The 27,916-nt window shown below is 42.6% G+C and overlaps 1 protein-coding gene across 2 annotated transcripts in view; it reads right to left on the bottom strand.

Annotated features, from left to right (window-relative positions):
* Positions 1-27,916, bottom strand: part of LOC124046243 (CAP-Gly domain-containing linker protein 4-like) — a 109,870-nt gene that overhangs the window by 75,498 nt on the left and 6,456 nt on the right. For both annotated transcript variants that reach the window (XM_046366395.1, XM_046366396.1), the window contains exons 2-6: positions 19,031-19,183; positions 6,532-6,671; positions 5,466-5,559; positions 4,934-5,095; positions 4,085-4,203 (exon numbers count right to left, since the gene is read on the bottom strand). In XM_046366395.1, coding sequence (XP_046222351.1) covers positions 4,085-4,203; positions 4,934-5,095; positions 5,466-5,559; positions 6,532-6,671; positions 19,031-19,183 — 668 coding nt within the window. The remainder of the gene's footprint in view (positions 1-4,084; positions 4,204-4,933; positions 5,096-5,465; positions 5,560-6,531; positions 6,672-19,030; positions 19,184-27,916) is intronic.

Genomic DNA, 27,916 nt, shown 5'->3' with positions numbered 1-27,916 from the left:
TCCTTGGAGACCAAGTCTTGTTTTCGAGAGAGGTTGAAAAGTATAGCCAGTACACTGTGCCAAATCAAACATCAGTTTTCTCCTCGAAACTCTAGTTGTGTAAGGAGCAGAATCGATTCCCAGATACGCCAGCACTCTGCTGCCCTCATGTGATGAAATAAAACATATCCAATGAGGCAGAATGGGCAAAATGATAGAGGCAAATCCATTTGAATGCAAATATGGACAACACTGGATGAGGGCGCATTGTCAATTTCACCTGGTGCAAGTCTCTATTCAAAGTAAATGTCAGAGTTAAATCAGGGAGCCGCTGAAGCAAAGCCCTCAGCATACACTTTGCAGTGCTACAGAGACAAAAAGCCTGAGAGTGAGCCTATATGAGAAAGCACTTTGTCTAAGATGAGAGGGGAAATTCAAAGCACATTGAAGACATTGGTATTCCAAACGAATGCCTGTTTAGTGTACTGCGTCAACTGAGGCCAAATGGTAAATGTGATACACAAAAACTTGTTCCCCCAATCAAAAGCCCCAGATTAACACAGAGGTTGGTGCTAAAATAAAAGGTTAGGCACACAGGGCTAGCGCAGCCAACACAGAGGCTACGGCTGAGGACACAAACAAGTACGAGAAGTCCTGCTGCGCCCTCTGCAGAGCCATCAAACAAGCAAAAGGACAATCTAGGAACAAGGTTGAATCCTTTTACACAGGCTTTGACGCCTGACGCGTGTGGCAGGGGCTAGAGTGCATTACAGATTAGAAAGGAAGACCCAGCCGTAATCTGTCCAATGATGCCTTTCTACCAGATGAACTCAATGCATGCTTTAAAAAAATGCAAAACTCTTGAGCCGTGCACAAGGGCAATGGCTGACCCAGGGGACTGGGTGATCCAGCTCTGCGAGGTCGACGTGAGTAAGGTTTTTAATGAGGTTAACAGGCGTAAGGCAGCAGGGCCGGAAAGTATAGCAGGGCTCATTCTCAGAGCATGTGCAGAACAGCTGGCAGCCATATTCACGATCATCTTCATTGACGGCTCTGCAATGGAGTGGGTCGAGACCTTCAAGTTCCTGTGTCCAAATCACTAAGGAATTAAAATGGTCCACAAACATGCAATCAGTCGTAAAGAAGACGCGACAGTGCCTCTTCTCCCTCAAGAGGTTGAAAAGATTTGCCACGGGCCCTCAAATCCTTAAAAAGTTCTACAGCTGCACCATTGAGAGTATCTTGACTGGCTGCATCACTGCTTGGTATGGCAACTGTACCGCCCTCAATTGCATGGTGCTTACAGAGGGTGGTGCGGACAGCCCAGTACATTACTGGAGCTGAGCTCCCCGCCATCCAGGACCTCCATATCAGGCGGTGTGAAAGGAAGGCCCAGAACCCATAGACTGTTCTCTCTGCTTCCACAGAGCAAGCGGTACTGGAGCAACAAATCTGACACCAACAGTATCCTGAACAGCTTCTACCCTCAAGCCATAAGCTAAATATCTACCAAAATGGCTACATGGACTATCTGCATTGACCCTTTTAGTTTGTTTATATTTTTTGCACTGTCTCTATGAACACTCACTCTATGCACAGTCTACACACTCACTCCCAAACACTGACACTCCAACACACACAAACACTTCATTTGCTCATACACACAAATACTGACCCTACACACATCAACACACACTGGCATACGCTTCTGCTACTCTGTCATACATCCTGATGCCGAGTCACCTTACCCCTATACATTTCTACCTCTATCACTCCAGTATCCCTGCACATTATTAATATGGTATTGGCACTGACCATGGAACTGACAATGTATAGAGCTTACTTACTTTCTTGTGTTCTCCTTATTTCTATTTCTCGTTTGCTTTTGTTCTACTTGACTTTATCTATTTTTATAGGACAATTGATATTGATTACTGCATTGTTGAGAAATAACAACAAGAAAAGGTATTACACTGCACTTGTGCACATGAAAAAAAACGTGAAACTACAGAGGAAGGATAAGCTCTACGCTCCCTGCCCCACAAAAATAGGCAGAACTACAACGTACAGTTAACAATCACTGTCATCCTCGGGTATGTTATTGGAAGTATACACATGAAGCTACACTTCTTGATGAACTCTATCTTTCTAATTGACAGATTGTGATCGGGCTCGGAGAGATGATTACGAACTTCAAAATTGCCAAGCCTGTGCCTTTCACAACATGAACGAACTCCCATCACCTCTCTCGCAGATCTCGCTGAATAACGATGTGCTGTGGTGAGTCACAAGCCTTACTGAATCAAACAGAGGGGATGGCAGTATGGAGGACTAACACAGGAGCTTTTCTACAAATTAAATTTATAGGGACAGTAGAGTAGGAGGGGGTGAGAACGTATATCCTCTGCCTACATCTCTGCAATCAAAGTGTTTTCTACTACATTTTTTATTCACTTTTTTTGTTTTTTGATAAGTTGTTGAGAGATGAACTGTAATACCTGGTTGTGATCCACGGAATTGCAGGACTGATTATGGCAAGTCTGTTTTGTTTCTGCTTGGCAAGCTAATATAGCTAGCTAATATGATTTGGATTATGCAACACCAGATTAATAGCATCAGTTTTTTTGGCCACCTGCCCCGGTTCCTAGAGGGTGAGGGGATGCAGAAGCTTGCCTCATAGGGGGGCTTTTCCAGATTACTGCTGAGGTGTGATGGTCTTACTTATGCTTTTCAGTCATCGAAGCATCACCCAGGTGGGTGCTGCATTTCAGTAGTGGACGATCCAGCCTACCTACAGAAGAGGGACTGCGAACATCGAAGACGACAAGGTACCCGATGAAGAACTCTGTGGCCTGTTTGTCAGATGTTTCTACCTCCCAGCGTGGCTGTTCCATATATGCTCCCTCCGCTCAAGATACTACCTTTTCGAACTGCCTACCTTCTAAAGCTGTGGAAGGCCATCACCGAAGAACTTCCAGATCAAAATTACTTAGATTCTACTTGTAATGAAAAGTGCTATATAGAACAAGTCTATTATTATTTATACTATACAAGTAGTGTCATCGGGGTATGGGCTGGGCATCTGAAAGAGTGCAATCAACCAATCAATCAATCGTTTTCATTTGACCTTGACAAAATGTTTCCGCAAACATATTGCCTTGAACATTCCCTCGCACCGTTACCTCTACCTGAGAACCAACCAAAATGTTCAAGGAACATTTCTCGATAGCTAAAGACTGAGCCACAGAGACTCTTTACTTGTCCCCCCTCTGGGCCTGAAATGCTTAAACAGGAGTCGCAGGTTGTTCGAGACACAGCGGGCTTTTTAGCCGGGGTAAATAATATCAACAATGAAAATTCATCTGGTGTTGCGTTCCTCTCCACTCGCACCGAGGGGGTGTAAAATTGGTTTAAGAGATAAATTAGTGCTGTTAATTTGCAGGAAAAACCTGCGGGAGAGAACTGAATGAGAGAGTTGGGAAAGGTAAAGCGAAGAAGCGAGAGTCGGGCATAGGAGGGATGTGTGACACCTTCAGTGGCGAAGAAACACACATCTGCTCGACGGGATCTTTGTGTCACAAGGATTGCACATTCCTGAGGGGTATAATTTCGAGAGAGCGGGGAATGAGTGGAAAGGAGGTGTGACGGTATGTGTGACTGTGTGTGGTGTGTATATTCATTTACTATGACTATACATGAGTAGAATGGAGAACATCCATGCGTAGAAATGCAGACTTTCTATATGAATGAGAAGGCATGTGTAGAATGTGTTTGCGTGTGAGAGTGTATTTAAATAAAACCCACTCTTATAAATCAAGCCAGCACTGTGTTTATGGTAAAATGGTAGTAAAGTGGTCTTGAGTTGTGTTTTACATTAGTCAAATGTGAGGAGAGACAGCTGAACAGCCTCTAAGCTAGTTAGGTAGGTGGTACCAGGTAGCTACCAGCTGAGTTGAATTATGTTACAGGAAGCAAAAGGTACCCATTGACACCACATTTCCCAGGCAAATGTACAGCTCAGAGCGATTTAGGTTCTCTGTTGAAAGTGTCTGGGAAATCAGCCCTAAGTGTTTATCCAAGGGGAAGGGCAATTTGGGGAACATACCCTGAAGGTGGGGTTAGCTCCCAGTTCTAGCAGACACTTGACTGCGGAGGAGCACAGGTTGGAGGCGGCAATGTGCAGGGCCGTGCCGAAGTCAAAGTCACTGCAGGTGGTGTCTACCTCTGAAACAAGTTCATAGATCCAATCAAATTAGATTAAATAACACTTTATTGTCTGCTTTTGCAGAAATGTGCTTTATATCTCAATGCTTCATCATCACAAGAAGACAAAAAGTTTAAGGACAGAGAGAGAGGTGTGACATGCTGAAAGTCAGCAAATTGTATTTAGTTATTCTTTATTTGAACAGACAACAGTAAGTGTGGTCTATTTACTGTTTGTGTTTGTTTATTCAGTATATTTGAAAAATAATGTAAGATTCGTACACTCTAGGAGCTCAGTGTTTGTCATTATACCTTGACAGACACAGTCTGTTGAAACATTGGTTATAAAATTATTGCGTCTGAGCTCCGAGAGTGTGCAGCTCTCCTTTTCTTTTTCATGTGTTCTACTCCACTAGTTAGCACCTCGCCTAAACAGGTGTGCGTTTTTTGTTGCCTACACGATTATTCAGCATATTTGCCTACACAAGTACTCCCTTTGCACATACTGTATGAGTGTACTATTCTGAAAACTGGAAGCTTGAATCCTTATTGTTTGAGATCATGTGAGTGTGGTTGCAGGGGACAAAGTATCAAATGACAGTGTTGGTAGTAAAGTTTCTTTCCCTTTGTAGCATTCCCTCCAGTTATCTGTTCCACAATTTATCTATCCAGCCCAAAGTGTCTCCCCTCTCTTATCCCCTATCCACCCCACCACCTACTCCCCTCTCTCCCCCATCTCCACTTTCCTCACCCCCGGGCTGGGAGGCGTGCAGAACCACCCGGATGAGCTGGGGCACATCGAAGTAGGCGGCGTAGTGCAAGGCACTCATGTTGGTCCACCGCGACCGCAGACCAGGCTCTGCCCCCAGGGACAGGAGTTGCTGGGCGAAGCTGGCCGCCATGTCTGCGTCACCTAAGGGGACAGACAGAAGGTCAATGGCTGCCAGAACACTACAGTACACAATGTCAGGGCAGACTTTAAGCCTTTCAAACAATATTTCTCACAGACAGAGAGACAGACGGTCAAAGGCTGCCAGAACACTACAGTACACAATGTCAGGGCAGACTTTAAGCCTTCAAACAATATTTCAGACAGACGGACGGACGGACAGACAGACGGACGGACGGTCGGTCAATGGCTGAACACTACAGTACACAATGTCAGGGCAGACTTTAAGCCTTTCAAACATTATTTCTCATAGACAGAGAGAGAGAGACAGACAGACAAACAAGACACTCAATCACATGCATGCACACACATATATACACTACCCTCTACTCACCTATGCCGGGTGCCCCCGCCTTGCAGCAGTAGTGCAGGAGGCTCATGTCGGTCAAGCCATCGCGGTCATTCACACCACAGCCTCTCTTTAGGATCTAACAGTGGTGCAACGATAAGCATCACTGCTATGTCTAAATAGTCAGTTAGCTATGTGCAACACAGATCTAATAAACCCATGAAAACCTAGAAATGTCTGAGACCAAGGGATTTTACAGCACTGAACCGATACTAACTTCAGAAGCTGGAAACCCAAACAAAGGTGGCTATCACTTTTGTTGTGGGAAGTCATTTGTGAGGAGGTCTTTCTTTTCTTTTTTTTGCAGTGCTATGTTATCACTAAAGCAAGTTGTAAGCTTTGGAATTCATAAAGAAATGTCCACCTGCCTGAATGCTAAATTTCCCTAAGGACAGAGGCAGAGTTGTTCCCTTTCTCAGGGGGTCAATTATCCAGTTGCCACACTATGTAGAGAAAGTAATTTAAAAAATGGGGGGCGGGGGAAATCTGGCACAACACTGAGCACTAAGACATGGGGAAGAGAGAGATTACGTTTGATTTCAAGATCAGAGCTCACTGTACTGTATAGTATGTTGCAGTATTTAAATCAATACAAATGTTTTCCACAGGTGATGAGCTACACTGAATAGTTATTTTATCATACAAATGAACGTTTTTGTGTAAAAAATATGTCTGATTGTGGCTGACTGATGCCGGATTCAAACTATAGACCCAAATCGAGCAAAGCCAAAACGAGACGTACTGGCTTGGCCTAATTACGCATGGACAATGGGAAAATAAAATATTGACGTCAGCCCCATAGTGTGAATCAGGCATTAGTGTCGTCATTGACAATGTCCTTTGTGTTGTCTCTTTGTCTACAACCCCAGGAGGTTGAACAAATGGGTTATCTTAATGAACTAACCTGGAGAGATATTAAATATATGTCCCAAATGTCACCCTATGCCCTTGATATAGTGCACTACTTCTGACCAGAGCCCTGAGGGCACTAAATAGGGAAGACGGTGACATTTGGGACACAAACTAGGTGTAATGGAGGAATAAGGGTCACCTCATTGCCGATCAGGCTGATATTCTTCTGGACCTGGGGCACCCACTGCCTGAGTACGGCGAACAGCTCCGGTACCGTGGTGCTGGACTCAAACAGCACCTCCCTGCACTGGGGCTCCTCGGGGTCAAAGAAGGAGAACTCTGGAGGGAACGAGAGCAAAAACAGAAAGACACTTTTCATCCTGTCACTTGCAATGAGACCTGGGGTGTATTCACTAGGAACCAAATTAAAGCAAATGGCCGAAACGGGGAGAGACTAACCTGAACTTGTCTAATAAGATATGCTCTGTTTTGTTATGGTTCGCAACTGTGTGCATTAATGAATACATCCTGGGTTCAAATAGTAATTAAAATAATTTCAAATACTTAATATGGGCTTGATAGAGGATGTCTAGCAAAATGGAAGCAATAGAAAGGTAAAAAAAATGCAAACCCCGCCCATCTGCCACTCAAGACAGGGTACAACAAATGATAAAATAATATATTAACGATTTCGATTAATATTTAAACCCAGGTCTGCTTGCAATTAATACATGTATTCACTAGACTGCTACCTAATATAATGTTACATACCCTACATTATTCATCTCATATGCATACGTATATACTGTACTCTATCATCTACTGCATCCTTACGTAATACATGTATCAATAGCCACTTTAACTATGCCACTTTGTTTACATACTCATCTCATATGTATATACTGTAGTCGATACCATCTACTGTATCTTGCCTATGCTGCTCTGTACCATCACTCATTCATATATCTTTATGTACATATTCTTTATCCCCTTACACTGTGTATAAGACAGTAGTTTTGGAATTGTTAGTTAGATTACTTGTTGGTTATTACTGCATTGTCGGAACTAGAAGCACAAGCATTTCGCTACACTCGCATTAACATCTGCTAACCATGTGTATGTGACAAATACAATTTGATTTGACTGTACGTATGCATACAATAAGTGAAACCTACAACCAAGGCAATATGAAATGACACGAATAGATCGTAGCTAGCTACATAGCTAGCTACATAGCCGTCTTTGTATCAAAGATAATTGTGTAGTCTAGAGCGATTTTCTAGGTTCGCTAGCCAGCTATTGTCGTTCTTTTAACGCAACGTAACGTAAACAACACTGCTAGCTAGCCAGCTAGCCCCCGAATAGCAACACTGCAGAAACTATTACACTCAACGGAACGACTTGATTAGTGTAGTGTCAACAACTCACCCACTGCCAGCTGGCCTACTTCAGCAGTACTGTATCATTTTAATCATTTTAGTCAATAAGATTCTTGCTACGTAGCTTAACTTTCTGAACATTCGAGACGTGTAGTCCACTTGTCATTCCAATCTCCTTTGCATTAGCGTAGCCTCTTCTGTAGCCTGTCAACTATGTGTCTGTTTATCCCTGTTCTCTCCTCTCTGCACAGACCATACAAACGCTCCACACCACGTGGCCGCGGCCACCCTACTCTGGTGGTCCCAGCGCGCACGACCCACGTGGAGTTCCAGGTCTCCGGTAGCCTCTGGAACTGCCAATCTGCGGTCAACAAGGCAGAGTTCATCTCAGCCTATGCCTCCCTCCAGTCCCTCGACTTCTTGGCACTGACGGAAACATGGATCACCACAGACAACACTGCTACTCCTACTGCTCTCTCTTCGTCCGCCCACATGTTCTCGCACACCCCGAGAGAGTCTGGTCAGCGGGGTGGTGGCACCGGGATCCTCATCTCTCCCAAGTGGTCATTCTCTCTTTCTCCCCTTACCCATCTGTCTATCGCCTCCTTTGAATTCCATGCTGTCACAGTTACTAGCCCTTTCAAGCTTAACATCCTTATCATTTATCGCCCTCCAGGTTCCCTCGGAGAGTTCATCAATGAGCTTGATGCCTTGATAAGCTCCTTTCCTGAGGACGGCTCACCTCTCACAGTTCTGGGCGACTTTAACCTCCCCACGTCTACCTTTGACTCATTCCTCTCTGCCTCCTTTCCACTCCTCTCCTCTTTTGACCTCACCCTCTCACCTTCCCCCTACTCACAAGGCAGGCAATACGCTCGACCTCATCTTTACTAGATGCTGTTCTTCCACTAACCTCATTGCAACTCCCCTCCAAGTCTCCGACCACTACCTTGTATCCTTTTCCCTCTCGCTCTCATCCAACACCTCCCACACTGCCCCTACTCGGATGGTATCGCGCCGTCCCAACCTTCGCTCTCTCTCCCCGCTACTCTCTCCTCTTCCATCCTATCATCTCTTCCCTCCGCTCAGACCTTCTCCCACCTATCTCCTGATTCTGCCTCCTCAACCCTCCTCTCCTCCCTCTCTGCATCCCTTGACTCTCTATGTCCCCTATCCTCCAGGCCGGCTCGGTCCTCCCCTCCCGCTCCGTGGCTCGATGACTCATTGCGAGCTCACAGAACAGGGCTCCGGGCAGCCGAGCGGAAATGGAGGAAAACTCGCCTCCCTGCGGACCTGGCATCCTTTCACTCCCTCCTCTCTACATTTTCCTCCTCTGTCTCTGCTGCTAAAGCCACTTTCTACCACGCTAAATTCCAAGCATCTGCCTCTAACCCTAGGAAGCTCTTTGCCACCTTCTCCTCCCTCCTGAATCCCCCCCTCCTCCCTCTCTGCAGATGACTTCGTCAACCATTTTGAAAAGAAGGTCGACGACATCCGATCCTCGTTTGCTAAGTCAAACGACACCGCTGGTTCTGCTCACACTGCCCTACCCTGTGCTCTGACCTCTTTCTCCCCTATCTCTCCAGATGAAATCTCGCGTCTTGTGACGGCCGGCCGCCCAACAACCTGCCCGCTTGACCCTATCCCCTCCTCTCTTCTCCAGACCATTTCCGGAGACCTTCTCCCTTACCTCACCTCGCTCATCAACTCATCCCTGACCGCTGGCTACGTCCCTTCCGTCTTCAAGAGAGCGAGAGTTGCACCCCTTCTGAAAAAACCTACACTCGATCCCTCCGATGTCAACAATTACAGACCAGTATCCCTTCTTTCTTTTCTCTCCAAAACTCTTGAACGTGCCGTCCTTGGCCAGCTCTCCCGCTATCTCTCTCTGAATGACCTTCTTGATCCAAATCAGTCAGGTTTCAAGACTAGTCATTCAACTGAGACTGCTCTCCTCTGTATCACGGAGGCGCTCCGCACTGCTAAAGCTAACTCTCTCTCCTCTGCTCTCATCCTTCTAGATCTATCGGCTGCCTTCGATACTGTGAACCATCAGATCCTCCTCTCCACCCTCTCCGAGTTGGGCATCTCCGGCGCGGCCCACGCTTGGATTGCGTCCTACCTGACAGGTCGCTCCTACCAGGTGGCGTGGCGAGAATCTGTCTCCTCACCACGCGCTCTCACCACTGGTGTCCCCCAGGGCTCTGTTCTTGGCCCTCTCCTATTCTCGCTATACACCAAGTCACTTGGCTCTGTCATAACCTCACATGGTCTCTCTTATCATTGCTATGCAGACGACACACAATTAATCTTCTCCTTTCCCCCTTCTGATGACCAGGTGGCGAATCGCATCTCTGCATGTCTGGCAGACATATCAGTGTGGATGACGGATCACCACCTCAAGCTGAACCTCGGCAAGACGGAGCTGCTCTTCCTCCCGGGGAAGGACTGCCCGTTCCATGATCTCGCCATCACGGTTGACAACTCCATTGTGTCCTCCTCCCAGAGCGCCAAGAACCTTGGCGTGATCCTGGACAACACCCTGTCGTTCTCAACCAACATCAAGGCGGTGGCCCGTTCCTGTAGGTTCATGCTCTACAACATCCGCAGAGTACGACCCTGCCTCACACAGGAAGCGGCGCAGGTCCTAATCCAGGCACTTGTCATCTCCCGTCTGGATTACTGCAACTCGCTGTTGGCTGGGCTCCCTGCCTGTGCCATTAAACCCCTTCAACTCATCCAGAACGCCGCAGCCCGTCTGGTGTTCAACCTTCCCAAGTTCTCTCACGTCACCCCGCTCCTCCGTTCTCTCCACTGGCTTCCAGTTGAAGCTCGCATCCGCTACAAGACCATGGTGCTTGCCTACGGAGCTGTGAGGGGAACGGCACCTCAGTACCTCCAGGCTCTGATCAGGCCCTACACCCAAACAAGGGCACTGCGTTCATCCACCTCTGGCCTGCTCGCCTCCCTACCACTGAGGAAGTACAGCTCCCGCTCAGCCCAGTCAAAACTGTTCGCTGCCCTGGCCCCCCAATGGTGGAACAAACTCCCTCACGACGCCAGGACAGCGGAGTCAATCACCACCTTCCGGAGACACCTGAAACCCCACCTCTTTAAGGAATACCTAGGATAGGATAAGTAATCCCTCTCACCCCCCCTTAAGTTTTAGACGCACTATTGTAAAGTGACTGTCCCACTGGATGTCATAAGGTGAATGCACCAATTTGTAAGTCGCTCTGGATAAGAGCGTCTGCTAAATGACTTAAATGTAAATGTAAATGTAAGATGAGATTCCTTATTCTACTACTATTATTCTACAATGCCAGGCAGCTTCGTACTACACAATATAGGTATATCTGAACATCCCACAACATTGTGCTCTGGTGAATGTAGCCCCGGAGCACCCTGCTCTAACCAACTGTGACATCTGAATCACAGAAGAACCTGGGTGGATGAGAAAAGAGCCATGATGCCACCATCACTTACTTGCACTTGTCTTTTCTTACTACCACTGACTGCGGCAAGTAAGGTTTTAATTGCAATGGCTTTGATAGGTGGTTGTCTTATCAACCTTAGTTGAAAACACTAACTAAGTCGCTCTAAATAAGAGCTTCTGTCAACTTCTTTGGGAACGGGGGGCAGTATTGAGTAGCTTGGATGAATAAGGTGCCCAGAGTAAACTGTCTGCTACTCAGGCCCAGAAGCTAGAATATGCATATAATTAGTAGATTTGGATAGAAAACACTCTAAAGTTTCCAAAACTTTACGGCGAAAGCAGACTTTGCGACTATGTCAGGTCAGCGCCTAGCCACAGAATACCATACAGCCATTTTCCAACCAAGGAGAGGTGTCACAAAAGTCAGATGTAGCGTTAAAGTTAATCACTTACCTTTGATATTCATCTGATGGCACTCCCAGGTCTCCATGTTAGACAATAAATGTTAGTTTTGTTCAATAAAGTTCATCTTTATGTCCAAATACCTCCTTTTTGTTCACGCGTTTAGTCCAGTAATCCAAATGCACAAGGCGCAAACACTTAGTTCAGGCGAAAAGTCAAAACATTTCTATGACACTTCGTAGAAACATGTCAAACGATGTATATAATCAATCTTTTTAACATAAATCTTCAATAATGTTTCAACCGGAAATGAAAGGGAAATGAAAGGGAACAGAGCTTGCGCTCTTTCAGCCAGACCCCTGGTTCAAACAGCTCTTATTCGCTCATCTTTCATAGTAGAAGCCTGAAACAACGTTCTAAAGACTGTTGACATCTAGTGGAAGCCATAGGAAGTGCAATCTGACCCCATTTACACTGAATATTGGATAGGCAATCACTTACAAAAACTACAAACCTCCGATTTCCCACTTCCTGGTTGGATTTTTATCAGGTTTTCACCTGCCATATGAGTTCTGTTATACTCACACACATCATTCAAACAGGTTTAGAAACTTCAGAGTGTTTTCTATCCAAATCTACTAATAATATGCATACATTAGCTTCTGGGCCTGAGTAGCAGACAGTTTGCTCTGAGCACGCTCTTCATCCGGACGTGATAAATACTGCCTCCTATCCCAAAGGTAAACTTCTGAGCCACTGGAATTGTGATGCAGTGAATTATAAGTGAAATATTCACTGTCTTAAAAAAATTGTTGGAAAATGTACTTGTGTCCTAACCGACTTGCCATATCTATAGTTTGTTAACAAGAAATTTGTGGAGTGGTTGAAAAACAAGTTTTAATGACTCCAACATAAGTGAATGTAAACTTCCGACTTCATCTGATGATATATATATATATTTATTGTGGCAGACCAGGGGGTTTGGTCAAGATGTTTACACAGATCACACATGGACAAAGTAGGATTAGCTCGGTTTCAAGGATGCCTATTTAAATAATAAATCATAAGAAAAGGATAGGTCTCCCCCGTGAGACCCTCTCCGCGATACCGTCTTCTGGGCTCCGGGTCTTGCTGTATCCTGTCAGGCACAAAAACTGAACTCCCTCCTTTTAGCTCGGCACCTTCTCCAACTACATGGAAGTCATCTTTCTTCGCCAAGTCCCTCTCCTTGTGTGCTGCCCTTCTGGCAGCTTTATGGGACTCGTACAGCTGGTGAGCAATCAGCCCTTGATTACCCACCAACCACAATCAGCCTCAATTAGTCCTGGCCGGAGAGCCCGTCGAGACCTGGCATGTCCAGCAGAGGGGGCCATCACCTCGTGATGTAGACTCAGTCTGCCACCAGGCCTCGACGAGTCTCCCCGTGGTGGCTGACCTGCTCTACGCCAAAATAAATAAATAAATATTTATTATTTTTTTGTACATATTTTTTTCATCATATCATATTTTTTCATCAGTCCATTTATATTCTCCAATGGGGCAATACATTTGGTTGAGGTTTTTGTGCTTTGTTTAAAAAACAAGGACATTTCTAAGTGACCCCAAACTTTTGAACAGTATTGTATGTATTGTAAAAAATATTATCTTTGAGAACTATCACCAAAATAAAAACTAGACAGTCAGGGAGAATCTAAAATTAAAGAAAAGGCATGGCATGGGGCCTCCATTGATTTTGTTACAATGTTTGAGTCACTCAGATAGCATAAGAACACGGCATAAGCCATGGCAAAATGTTTAGAATTACTGGAAATGTGCTTTAAACTGCACATTTTCACTCAGCCCCATGGCAAAATGTGTAGAATTGTAGGGAATTGGCTTCTAAACTGCGAAGTTGTCTCTGCGGCTAAGAGAAGGGCCTCTAAAGGGTCGGAGATGGCGTCATTGGCCACACCCACTACAATGCTGATTTGTCTAATACTACGTATACTACAGTGGTTCCTCCTTTAAAAGTTGTGAGCTTGCGCCATGGGCCTTAGAGATAATTTGTGGTTTAGTACTGTACCCTGTGTCACCACTTCATTGCCCCAGATCTACGCAAGCGGGAGTTAGAGCACTGATTATGCTTTTGAGTCCTACTGTGTCTCTAACTGACAATGACTGGGCGACAAACCTAAATAGAAACTGATAATTGTGCACAACTTCCGTATTACTTACTAAAACTGTTTTTACACTAAGGTTGTTATTCTTTTATTTTGTTAGGATTATTTTGCTCTTACTGTAGTAGTGTAGGCCACTTCCGACCGGTCACGTTGTACAGCGCCTGAGTGGTGCAACGGTCCAAGACACTACATAGCAGTACAAGCTGTGTTGCTAAAGATGCTGGTTCAATACCGGTGCTGGCCTCAACTGGGAGGCCCATGAGATGACTGTAGGTTTTTCTCTGTTAAGAAACATAAATAATTCTAAATAACAAATCTTTATGTTTTCATTAATAAAATAATGATAAAAATACTCTTGCAAAATGCAGATGTTTATTTAGTTATGGATCCATAATGAATTACTATGGGAATAAATATCACTGAATTACAGAAATATCCTCCAATCCTCTATATATAATTATTGGGGGAGAGTCACGTCAGATTTATCTCTCTCCACTGGCTTCCAGTTGAAGCTCGCATCCGCTACAAGACCATGGTGCTTGCCTACGGAGCTGTGAGGGGAACGGCACCTCAGTACCTCCAGGCTCTGATCAGGCCCTACACCCAAATAAGGGCACTGCGTTCATCCACCTCTGGCCTGCTCGTCTCCCTACCACTGAGGAAGTACAGTTCCCGCTCAGCCCAGTCAAAACTGTTCGCTGCTCTGGCTCCCCAATGGTGGAACAAACTCCCTCACGACGCCAGGACAGCGGAGTCAATCACCACCTTCCGGAGACACCTGAAACCCCACCTCTTTAAGGAATACTTAGGATAGGATAAAGTAATCCTTCTCACCACCCCCCTTAAAATATTTAGATGCACTATTGTAAAGTGGCTGTTCCACTGGATGTCATAAGGTGAATGCACCAATTTGTAAGTCGCTCTGGATAAGAGCGTCTGCTAAATGACTTAAATGTAAATGTAAATTTATCGATATACTGTAGGCCTACCGTAGATGACATGGGTCTCACTAGTGTTGAGTGAATGTGCTGTTAAAAGTGGTGTAGCGCTTATTTATTTAAAGAGCATATTGAAGTTAGAAGCAATAGGATTTGAAGTAATATCCTACAACTCTTTTAGCACCGTGTTGCGCTGGTCTGAAACAAGCATGGGGACTGGTCTTGATAAATCAATGAGATTTTTATTTTCACTGAATCTACATTTGCGTATTGGTTGGACTACAATTATACAATTAGGGTGTAGAAATGTTATGCTCTTAGTGTAACCGTTATTTAACTAGGCAAGTCAGTTAACCTGTTAAGTCGACCCTCTACTTTTTCGAACATTCTGTTAAAAATCGCGCAACATTTCAGCGCCCTGCTACTCATGCCAGGAATATAGTATATGCATATGATTAGTATGTGTGGATAGCAAACACTCTGACGTTTCTAAAACTGGTTAAATCACGGCTGTGACTTTAACAGAGCGTGAGTTATTGAATAGCGCAGGAAAACCTGATCACTGAAATAGGAAATAAATATCCTTGCGCTTACTTCCAGGAATTGTTCAAAGTGAACCGAATTACATGAGACCGAGGTTTCAGCGCCTACAGCTACCACACGTTGTCTAGAGTCTTGTCATTTGATTCGCAATTGATTCTTGGTCTAACCGGTTCAAGGGAACTCCTTCCCTCCGTTCTCCGACCGGATGTTTTGGTCGAGCTCTCTCGGCCATGTTTTTTTCCAGACGACACGTATAGAAGTTACATCGCCTCCTGATGAATTTTATCGCTTATTAACGTGTACTAATACCTAAAGTTGCATTACAAAAGTATTTCCAGAAGTGTTTTGTGAAAGTTTATCGTCGACTTTTTGAATTTAAAAAAATGACGTTACGTTATGAAACGCTCTTTTTTTTTTGTTTATCATACAGTCTACATAGAACGATATCTAGGCTATATATGGACCGATTGTTATATGGCCCCTCTCCATTCTAAATCGGGAAAAAAGACCCAATAGTGATTATGGGACATCTAGGAGTGCCAACAAAGAAGATGGTCAAAGGTAATGAATGTTTTATATTTTATTGTGCGGTTTGTGTAGCACCGAATATGCTAATTATTTTGTTTACGTCTTGTCATCTGCGGGTCTTTTGTGGTGTTACATGCTATCAGATAATAGCTTCTCATGCTTTCGCTCTGATCGCCCTACACCCAAACAAAAAGCATTTTAAAAAATCTGACTTGTTGCCTGGATTCACAACGAGTGTAGCGTTAATTCAATACCCTGCATGTGTATTTTAATGAACGTTTGAGTTTTAACTAACACTATTAGCATTTAGCGTAGCGCATTTGCATTTCCAGAGCTCTAGATGGGACGCCCGCGTGCCAGGTAGGAGCAAGTGGTTAAGAACAAATTCTTATTTACAAGGACAGCTTACTCCTTCCTCCCTGTCGGGGAATTGAACCCCGGTCTCCTGCGTGCCCTGCCCACACGACACAGGGATTCTTTAGCAAAATAGCCCAGTACTGTACGCCCGACCGTCACGCTGTACAGTGCCATATTTTCCATTCTATCCAAACGGAAAACCAGTGGGTTTTTTGTTTTTCTTGGAATAGAAACACCATAATATTGATCACGTTAATTAAGCAGGTAATAGTCAAAGGTTTGGACAAACCTACTCATTCCTGGGTTTTTCCATTTGTTTTTCCATTGAAGAATAATAGTGAAGACATCACAACAATGAAATAACATATATGGAATCAGTTAATAACAAATTCTTATTTTTAAGGACAGCCTACTCCTTCCTCGCCGTCGGGGAATTGAACCCCAGTTTCCCACGTACCAGCATTCTCTAGTACAGCCACTATTGAAGGCTATCAAATGCTTCTCAAAGATTCCCTCTGGTAGTCAAACTAGCACTAATTATTTTATTTAACCTATATTTATCAGGAAGGGCTCATTGAGATTTTAAATCTCTTTTTCAAGAGCGTCCTGGCCAAGATAGGCAGCACAAAGTCATTACAAAAATTACAGACAAACAACATGAACAACTAATCTAGTAAAACCATAGAATTCACAAGAGTATAACAAAATCAAAAACAGCCAATTAAAAACATTGACAGGTCAGAGAATCAGTCTCAAGATCATTCATCAGTGATTTAAAAATACCAATTGGGACAAGTTCTTCCAGTTTAAAAGTATTTTGTAAGGCGTCCCAAGACAATGGCACAGAGTTCATAAAATCCCTTTTACCAAATTCAGTTCGGACATTTGGCACAGTTAGCAGGATAAAGTCCAGCGAACGAAGAGAGTACCCACCACATTTCTGAACAATAAAAATGCCCAAATAAAAAGGTAGTAAACCCAAAACGGCTTTGTAAATAAAAGTATACCCGTGCCTGAGCATTCGACTGACTAGAGAAGGCCAGCCAAACCTGGGATACAAAGTGCAGTGGTGCGTAAGGGTATTACAGTTTAAAATAAATCTCAAAGTGCCATGGTAAAGGGTGTCAATTGATCTCAAGCACTGAGCGGAAGCATTCATATATAAAATATCCCCATAGTTTAGTAAAGGCACAAATGTAGCTGATACTATCATCCTCCTGTCTTCAAAAGAAAAACAGGCCTTATTCCTAAAATAAAATCCTAATTTCAGCTTCAGTTTAATTTTTTTTTTTTTTTTTTTTTGCAATTTAAAAGAGGCCGTCATCAATTAAAATTCCAAGATATTTATGAGGTTACAACCTCAATCTCCTTGCCCTGACAGGTAGTAATAGGTGAAAGGTTCAGAGGTATATTTCTTGCTTTAGAAAATACCATTAGTTCAGTCAGTATTAAGGATAAGCTTCAATTGACACAAAGTATGTTGAACAGATAAAAAGCGGTTTGCATGTTCTGAGACAAGGTCCAACAGTAAATAACAGTATCATCAGCATAAAAATGAAGTTGCGCATATTGGACATTTTTATCTAAATAATTTATATACATATGGAATAAGAGAGGACCAAGTACAGAGCCTTGGGGCACACCATTAAAGACAGACAGTTTAACAGACATAAGCCCATCAAATTGAGTGCACCGAGTTCTATCAGATAGTTAGCAAACCATGCAACTGCATGCTCTGAAAGACCTACACTCGACAATCTCTGCCTAGTATAGCATGATCAACTGTATCAAAAGCCTTAGAGAGATCAATAAAAAGTGAGACAGTGCTGTTTTTTTGTCAAGGGCTTCAGTGATATAATTTAAAACCTTCATGACTGCTGTAATTGTGCTATGCTTCTTCCTGAAGCCCGATAGTAAATAAAACCGCTTTTAGCTGTTCACTCACAAGGGCTTCAAGTATTTTCACCAGGGGTAATGGTACCAGCGGTTCACATTTAAATAACGTGCCATGGAATTCTGCGGCACCATGCAAGCTGCGCCGCAGTACACTGCAACTTGGAGAAACCACTGTATGAAGTTGAGTTATTGTAAAATTTTAATATATACATTTTTTGGAGGCAATAGTACCATGAATTTCATTGTCGGACACAGACAAATGGTACACCATACAACTCACAAGGCCCAGATGCTTATTTTGGTACAACTTGTATTCATATCAGACAAACACGCATATTTATTGAAAATGTTCTTTGATTTTGCCTTTTAAGAAGTCTGGAGAGCCGTAGAGACAATATACATAGTTTGGATTGCCCCGGTCGAGACTCATTCAATGGTACCTTACAATTCACTCTACCTCACACAGAAGTTTGTCTATAGCTGTTGACATCACATGAGCCTCTCTGAGCCAATGAAAATGTACAAAGCACACTTATGAAACGTGGTGGTGTAGTACCACTTACGTCCCCTGGATGGCAGTATAATACACACCATTGAAATCACCACAGCGAGCTGAATCCAGCCATTTTTCAGATATACAGTACATGTCAGACTTATAGTTTTTGTTTTAATAGATCCATTCATATGTCAGCTCAGTGTGGTTTTAAGGATTATATTAACAATCAAAGGATGTATGTACGTGTGTGTGTGTGTGTGTGTGTGTGTGTGTGTGTGTGTGTGTGTGTGTGTGTGTGTGTGTGTGTGTGTGTGTGTGTGTGTGTGTGTGTGTGTGTGTGTGTGTGTGTGTGTGTGTGTGTGTGTGTGTGTGACATTTGTATTTACATTTACATTTAAGTCATTTAGCTCTTATCCAGAGCGACTTACACATTGGATGCCTTTGTATGCCTTTGAGAGTGTGCATTACATTTTTTTACGTGTAGGCCTAATGAAATGTTTCAAATGCACTTTAATCTTTCAATACACTTAGATCTGAATTTCATGTGATGTTGTGTTTCCTTACCGCAGTCAGTGGGCATGGGGGCCGAGGCCACCTGGTGGATGGTGGGGCGCACTACACCACAGTGGGACAACGTGCTGTGACGGCCCAGGTCAGTATCCCCCTCTGAAGACTGTGGCACCGGGACATCCTCTTTGGTCATCTCCCACCCAGGGCCTATAGACACACAGACAAGAGCAGAGTAATAAATATGGGTCATGATAATCTACCAATCAATCAAAAGTTTTAGGCTACATCAGCAGTTATCACATGTGCTGTACATTACAGATGACTTGTCAGACCAGAAGAAAAAACACCATTGGCCTACATGCTACATTGTGACAAAAACGGATAGCCCCCTGAGCTAAAGCCCAGACACTAGCTCAGATCTTACCATCAGAATCCATCTAGCCTAGTACCATTTCATCATCATTGCTATCAAAGCAGAACATAAATGAGAAAATGGATGGCAGGCAACGGCATTCAAATAAAAAGGTCTGATTCTCCTAAACGAATGGCCTATCCATTTATATGCACAATTACTTTTCTAACAGGAATTCTAAAAGGTTTTAGAAGGTCACCTGGTCCAAGTCCAACACCACTGCATGGATTTTAGGACACACCTGTCTTAAAAAAATATATACTTAGTGGAAACGTTCAACCACTACACATTCTGTGGTTGTTTGTGTTGGATTAAAAACCATGTTAGAAATTGTGGTTGTATAACTACAGGGTCCTTTCCAACTGACTAGAATTAAAAAAAGAGCTACTGTGTACTATTATACCACAATTCCAGTTTCAACAGAATTAATAGTGGAAAATAGGGATATGTAAGCCCTGGTGTAGAGCAGACCCATTTAATAGTGCTGACTCCAACCAACAGCACATACAGTGAGCTCAAAAAATTTTGGGACAGGGACACATTTTTGGTTGTCTTGGTTTTGGCTCTGTACTCTAGCACTTTGGACTTGAAATGATACAATGATAACAAGATTAAAGTGCAGGCTATCTTCATCCATATCGGGTGAACCATTTAGAAATAGTCCCCTCATTTAAGTCGATCGAAAGTATTGGGACAAATTCCCATATGTGTATTAAAGTATTCAAAAGTGTAGTATTTGGTCCCATATTCCTAGTGCGCAATGATGACATCCATCTTGTGAATCTTCAAACTTGTTGGATGCATTTGCTGTTTGTTTTGGTTGTGCCCCAAATGATTTTATACCCAATAGAAATTAACTCTAATGTAATTGTGTGATTTCGGAGTCACTTATTGTAAATAAGAATAAAACATCAAATTGTATTTGTCACATGCGTGGAACACAACAGGTTTCACCTTAGAGTGAAATGCTTACTTTACAAGCCCTTAACCAACAATGCAGTTAAGAAATAAGAATATATTTACTTTACTAAACTAAATAATAAATAAAGAGCAACAATGAAGAGTAGAGAGTAGCTGTTAATCTATGTTCTTAGATTAATGAGGATGCTTAATTCATGAATTACAGATAGTACTGAATGAATGGGGAATAATGACATGTGAGAAAGTAAGCATACCCCCAACACCTGCTAAACTATCACCATTACAATAACAGGGGGGGTTAGCATGTCTTGGGGGTATGATACTTGTGCTTCTGTAATTTTCTTACTCATCATTACTCATTTCAGCACTACTTTACAAGGTCACTTTACAAATTAACTTGATTAACCTGTACCCCGTACATTGACTCGGTACCAGTACCCCCTGTGTATAGCCTTGTTATTGTTATGTATTGTATTACTTTTTGATAGATTTTTTTTTTCACATTAGGTTTATTTATTAAATATTTTCTAACCCTATTTCTTGAACTGTTGGTTAAGGGCTTGTAAGTAAGCATTTCACGGTAAGGTCTACAACTATTGTATTCGGCGCATGTGACCAATAAAATTTTATTTGACTATCCGTACTCATTGTAGCATCCACATTGTAAATGGACAATGCACCAATCCTCTCCAACCTGGCATGGTATGATTTGATATGGAACCTTTTCTTATTTTCAAATCATATATAAGTTTATTTATCGCGTGCGCCAAATACAACAGGTTACAGTGAAATGCTTACTTACAAGCCGTAACCAAGTGAAATGTATGTTAAAAAAAGTTTAGATAAACAATAGATAAGTAAAGAAATTAAAATTAAAAACAGTAAAATGACAGTGAAAATAACAGTAGCAAGGCTATATACAGGTGGCACTAGTACAGAGTCAAAGTGCGGGGGCACCGGTTAGTCGTGCTAATTGAGGTAATATGTACATATAGGTATATTTAAAATAGATTATGCATAGATGATAAAAAGAAAGTAACAGTTGTGTAAAAGAGGGGGTTGGCGGGTGGCGAGACACAATGGAAATAGTCCAGTAGCAAACCGCCTGGTGTAGAGATCTTGGATGGCAGGCAACTTAGCCCCAGTGATGTACTGGGTTGTACGCACTACCCTCTGTAGTGCCTTGCAGTCCGAGGCTGAGGAGTCCCAGTACCAGGCAGTGATGCAACCAGTCAGGATGCTCTCGATGTTGCAGCTGTAGAAACATTCAAGGATCTGAGGACCCATGCCAACTATTTTCAGTCTCCTGAGTGGGAATAGGTTTGTCGTTGCTTCTTCACAACTGTCTTGTGTTTGAACCATTCTAATTTGTTGTTGATGTGGACACCAAGGCACTTGAAGCTCTCAACCTGATCCACTAGAGCCCCGTCAATGAGAATGGGTCGCGCTCGGTCCTTCTTCTCCTGCAGTCCACAATCATCTCCTTTGTCTTGATTAAGTTGAGGGATAGGTTGTTATTCTGGCACCACCCGGCCAGGTCTCTGACCTCCTCCCTATAGGCTGTCTCGTCGTTGATCAGGCCTACCACTGTTGTGTCGTCTGCAAACTTAATGATGGTGTTGGAGTCGTGCCAAGCCATGCAGTCGTGGATGAACAAGGAGTACAGGAGGGGACTGAGCACTCACCCCTGAGGGGCTCTATTGTTGGGGATCAGCGTGGCAGATGTGTTGCTACCTACCCTACCCACTATGGTATTGAATGCTGAGCTGTAGTCAATGAATAGCATTTTTGCTTCGGTGTTCCTTTTGCCCAGGTGGGAAAAGGCAGTGTGGAGTGCAATAGAGACTGCATCATCTGTGGATCTGTTTGAGCGGGATGCAAATTAGAGTCGGTCTAGGGTTTCTGGGGTAATGGTGTTAATGTGAGCCATTATCAGCCTTTCAAAGCACTTCATGGCTACGGACGTGGCTACCTGCCAGTTGGGCAGCACATGCCCGGAGCACACGTCCTGGTAATCCATGTGGCCCAGTGGCTTGTGAATGTTGACCTGTTTAAAGGTCTGACTCACATCGGCTACGGAGAGAGTGATCACACTGTCGCCAGAACAGCTGATGCTCATTGCTTGCCTCGAAGAACGCATAGATGTCATTTAGCTCATCTGGTAGGCTTGTGTCACTGGACAGCTCGCAGCTGTGCTTCCCTTTGTAGTCTGTAATAGTTTGCAGGCCCTGCCACATCCGACGAGTATCAGAGCCGATGTAGTATGGTTCGATCTTAGTCCTGTATTGGCGCTTTGCCTGTTTGATGGTTAGTCGGAGGGTATAGCAGGATTTCTTATAAGCTTCCGGGTTAAAGTCCCGCCCCCTGAAAGTGGCAGCTCTAGTGGCAGCTTTAGCTCAGTGCGAATGTTGTCTGTAATCCATGACTTCTGGTTGGGGAATGTACGTACAGTCACTGTGGGATCGATGTACTTATTAATAAAGCCAGTGACTGATGTGTTGTACTCCTCAATGCCATCAGAAGAATCCCGAAACATATTCCAGTCTGTGCTAGCAAAACAGTCCTTAAGTTTATAACGTGCTTCATCTGACCACTTTTTTTATAGACAGTCACTGATTCTTCCTGCTTTAATTTTTGCTTGTAAGCAGGAATCAGATGCATAGAATTATGGTCAGATTTGCCAAATGGAGGGTGAGCTTTTGTTTGCCCTCTGGTTGCGCATTTAACATGCTGATAGAAATTAGGTAAAACTGAATTAAGTTTCCCTGCATTAAAGCTATTTGACAAAGAAGGAAAGTGATGGAGTGCTGCATTAGATGACCTGGCCTCCACAATCACCCGACCTCAACCCAATTGAGATGGTTTGGGATGAGTTGGACAGCAGAGCGAAGGAAAAACAGCCAACAAGTGCTCAGCATGTGGGAACTCCTGCAAAACTATTGGAAAACATTCCAGGTGAAGCTGGTTGAGAGAATGCCAAGTGTGTGCAAGCCAAAGGGTGGCAATTTGAAGAATCTGAAATATAAAATATTATTTTGATTTGTTTAACACTTTTTTGGTTACTACATGATTCCCTGTGTTATTTCAAAGTGTTGATGTCTTCTATTATTCAACAATGTAAAAAATAGTAAAACATAAAGAAAAACCCTTTAATGAGTTGTAGGTGTGTCCAAACTTTTGACTATTACTTGCTTAATTAACGTGATTCATATTATGGTGGTTCTATTCCATGAGTAGGTGTTCACTCACCTCGACATCATATTTTTGTAAAGTGCAAGGACGTGTCCGAATCCGTATCACTTTCTACAGTGAAAAGTCGTAGCCGCTGTGGCGGTCATTTTTAGTCAAATGAACGCATAACCGGAAATGGGGTAATGGTTGATGACAACAGCCACGTGAATATGACAACAGGTTGTTAGCAAGTTCATTTTGCGATTTTGACAAAGATATTATCGTGAGTAAAAAAGGGCTGTTTGCGGCTGCTATAGTAATGTAAAGACAGGCCGTTGATGGCCGCTATGGGTTCTAAAGGGTTAAAGTCACCATTGGCCTTATAGTGAAATCCCTGAGGGGTTTCCTTCCTCTCCGGCAACTGAGATAGGAAGGATACCTGTATCTTTGTAGCGACTGAGTGTATTGATACACCATCCCAAGTATAATAAATAACTTGATCTTGCTCAAAGGGGTGTGTGATGGAAATGTTTATGCTTTTCTAATGACCCATTTGTGTTCATGCAAGTGACTGATTGAACACCTGGAAGAAATCCTCACTGTGCCGAAACCCTTGTTTTGAGAATGATATCTCCGTTTCAAGGTCTCAACTTGGAGAGAAGAAGCCTCGTGAGGTATTGGTCTGCCACATGCATGAACCAGTATTGGTCAGTCACATGAATGATAGCAAACAAATAATGAATAAGCTAAATCATGCAAATATTACTTTCTGAGTAAGTACGTAAGAGAACTAAAACGGGACTGCCCCTTTGGAACTCCTGATTTACATGTGTCATATCCTAGAAGCTAGGATATACATATATGGTAGATTTGGATAGAAAACACTCAAAAATTTCCAAAACTATTAAAATAATGTCTACGAGTATAACAGAACTGATATGTCAGGAAGTGGGATTTTTTTGATGTGGGTAGTTTTCAATTGAATGCCTATCTAATGGGTTAGGACCCTGGTTGCAGTTCCTATGGCTTCCACTAGATGTCAACAGTCTTTAGACATTGTTTCGGGCTAGTGAACTGTAGAATCATGCAGAGCTGGTTTGCGCGTGTGACCGAGTGAGCGCCCTTCGTTGTTTTTCCTTTCTATTGAATACGCAATTATCCAGTTGAAATATTATCGATCGATTATTTAAACAATTGACAGCCTGAGGGTTAATTATAAACATCGTTTGACATGTTTCGACGAACTTTACCGGTACTATTAGGATGTATTCGTCTGCATGTTTTCACCGCCTTTGAGCCAGTGGATTACTGAACAAAAAGCGCCAACAAAACTGAGTTTTTGGGATATAAAGAGGGACTTTATCGAACAAAACATAGATGTATTGTGTAGCTGAGACTCTTGTGACTGCAACCATATAAAGATCTTCAAAGGTAAGTGATTAATTTTATCGCTATTTCTGACTTTTGTAATTCTTTTACTTGGTTGAAAAATGTTCGTAAGCGGAGCGCTGTCCTCAGATAATCACATGGTATGCTTTCGCCGTAAAGCCTTTTTGAAATCTGACAAAGTGGAAGAATTAACAAGAAGTTAATCTTTAAGCCAATGTATAACACTTGTATTTTTTAGAAATCTTTATTATGACTATTTCTGTATTTTGAATTTGGCGCTCTGCAATTTCACCGGATGTTGTCGAGGTGGGTCACTAGCGGAACGCCGGCGCCAGAGAGGTTAAGAGGTCTTTATTGTATTGTTTCAGGTAGAATCTACTTAAAAGCTATAAAAGGCTACATATCAACACACACACGCGTTTAACTCAATTACTCTCCTAGTATAGGTTCTTTATTGGTGCCAATGGAAATGCCTACAGCAGCCAGGTGGCACCACCTGGGTAACCACACATCCTGCCTAGCCCTACTGAGAAAGAAAAGGAGGCATTTTCCACTGCAACCTGTCCTCTTTGATGCCAGGCAAATAAAGACACACACACAACCACACACTAGTCTCAGAAAGCCCTAGGTCTGATCATTGTTAATGAGGGAGGCCACCCCTCTGCCTAGGTAGACAGACTACACACAGACACACTCATGGGCTAGGTCAAAATTAACAAAAGAGCAGTCACACACACACACACACACAAAACTGGGATTCCTGGCTTTTGATTAAAAAAATATATAAAAAAAGTTGATAAAACTGTTGCCCCAAAAAATGACTGAGAAAATAAAATCCCATTTCTAAATAATGCTTATTCATTGATGGTAATACATTTGACTATCATGATTAATGGCCTATAGGTTAATTTGCATAATAAAGTGGAATTAAATTGGTGTGTGTATTTTTTTTAGGCTACATGATGAATATCTAACACAACTAATCACACACGCACAGCATACAGAGCCTTTTGAGCTGGATTTCCCCTGCAGCTCCTCAGCTGGTTGCAGTTGGAGTAAAACATGTGCTTTTATAAGCCCATTCATTGACAAACAATTCTAAATGCAATCCCATGTCAAAAACATTTTTGGTGCACACTTAAAAAGAGCTAGGCCTACTATTTATTTTCTTCAACTGGTAGCCTAATTGAAGTGCACCTCCCATTCACAATTCAACTGCAGTCAACAGGCTATCGGAGAGTCACCACCACTTTACAATGTGAGCTGGAGGCAGTACGCATTTTGAAAACACAGCCCTACTTAATTGTTTGAAATCTGACTCTTTTACATCATATTATGAGGCATGTCTTACCTTGCTTCAAAGTAGTCTATAGGCAAATCCCACCATTTAAATGTGGAGGCAATTATTTTATAAAGACTTCAAAGGCGGAGCATGAGTTTCAAGTTTGGGGAAGCTTACAATTTATCATACCATTTCTACCGATCTGCATGCCAGTTATGATTTTCATATGCACACTTTCGTGGAACAGTTTAATTTCAATATAACTTTTGTTTCTCAAAATCATTCTCACATGGTTAAAAACTTCTTACGGCTGAAATCCTGTTAACGGGATCGATATGACAACAGCCAGTGAAAGTGCAGGGCGCCAAATTCAAACAAAAGAAATCTCAAATTTTTAATTCCTCAAACATACAAGTATTATACACCATTTTAAAGATACACTTGTTGTTAATCCCACCACAGTGTCCGATTTCAAAAAGGCTTTACGACGAAAGCATACCATGCGATTATGTTAGGTCAGCGCCTAGTCACAAAAAAACAGCCATTATTCCAGCCAATGAAAGGAGTCACAAAAAGCAGAAAAATAGATAAAAATGAATCACTAACCTTTGATGATCTTCATTAGATGGCACTCATAGGACTTCATGTTGCACAATACATGTATGTTTTGTTCGATAAAGTTCATATTTATATCCAAAAATCTCAGTTTACATTAGCGCGTTATGTTCAGTAATGTTCTCCAAAACATCCGGTGATTTTGCAGAGAGCCACATCAATTTACAGGAATACTCATCATAAATGTTGATGAAAATACAAGTGTTATGCATAGAAATAAAGATATACTTCATCTTAATGCAACCACTGTGTCAGATTTCAAAAAGGCTTTACAGCGAAAGCACACTATGGAATGATCTGAGTACAGCGTTCAGCCAACAAAACAAGACATACAGATACCCGGCATGTTGTGGAGTCAACAGAAGTCAGAAATAGCATGATAAATATTCACTTACATTTGATGACCTTCATCGGAATGCACTCGCAGAAATTCCAGTTCCACAATAAATGTTTGTTTTGTTCGATAAAGTCCATCATTTATGTCCAAATACCTCCTTTTTGTTTGCTCGTTTAGTTCACAAATCCAAATTCACAAGGCGCAGGCATTTAGTCAGTTACAGTTCCATTACAGTTCGTAGAAACATATCAAATGATGTATAGAATCAATCTTTAGGATGTTTTTATCAAAAATCTTCAATAATATTCCAATCGGACAATTCCTTTGTATTCAGAAATGAAAAGGAACGGAGCTCGCTCTCACGGTCGTGCGAGTAATATAATAATAATAATAATAAATGCCATTTAGCAGAAGCTTTTATCCAAAGCGACTTACAGTCATGTGTGCATACATTCTACGTATGGGTGGTCCCGGGGATCGAACCCACTACCCTGGCGTTACAAGCACCATGCTCTACCAACTGAGCTACAGAAGGACCACTGATTCAAACAGCTCTTATTCGCTCCCCCTTCATAGTAGAAGCTTGAAACAAGGTTCTAAAGACTGTTGACATCTAGTGGAAGCCTTAGGAAGTGCAATCAGACCAAATTTACACTGTATATTGGATAGGCAATCACTTGAAAAACGACAAACCTCAGATTTCCCACTTCCTGTTTGGATTTTTTCTCAGGTTTTTGCCTGCCATAGGAGTTCTGTTTTACTCACAGACATCATTCAAACAGTTTTAGAAGCTTCAGATTGTTTTCTATCCAA

The sequence above is a fragment of the Oncorhynchus gorbuscha genome, linkage group LG10 (assembly GCF_021184085.1).
Source record: "Oncorhynchus gorbuscha isolate QuinsamMale2020 ecotype Even-year linkage group LG10, OgorEven_v1.0, whole genome shotgun sequence".
NCBI lineage: Eukaryota > Metazoa > Chordata > Actinopteri > Salmoniformes > Salmonidae > Oncorhynchus > Oncorhynchus gorbuscha.
The sequence above is the reverse complement of the archived record's forward strand: the minus strand, read 5'-3'. Positions and strand labels throughout refer to the sequence as shown.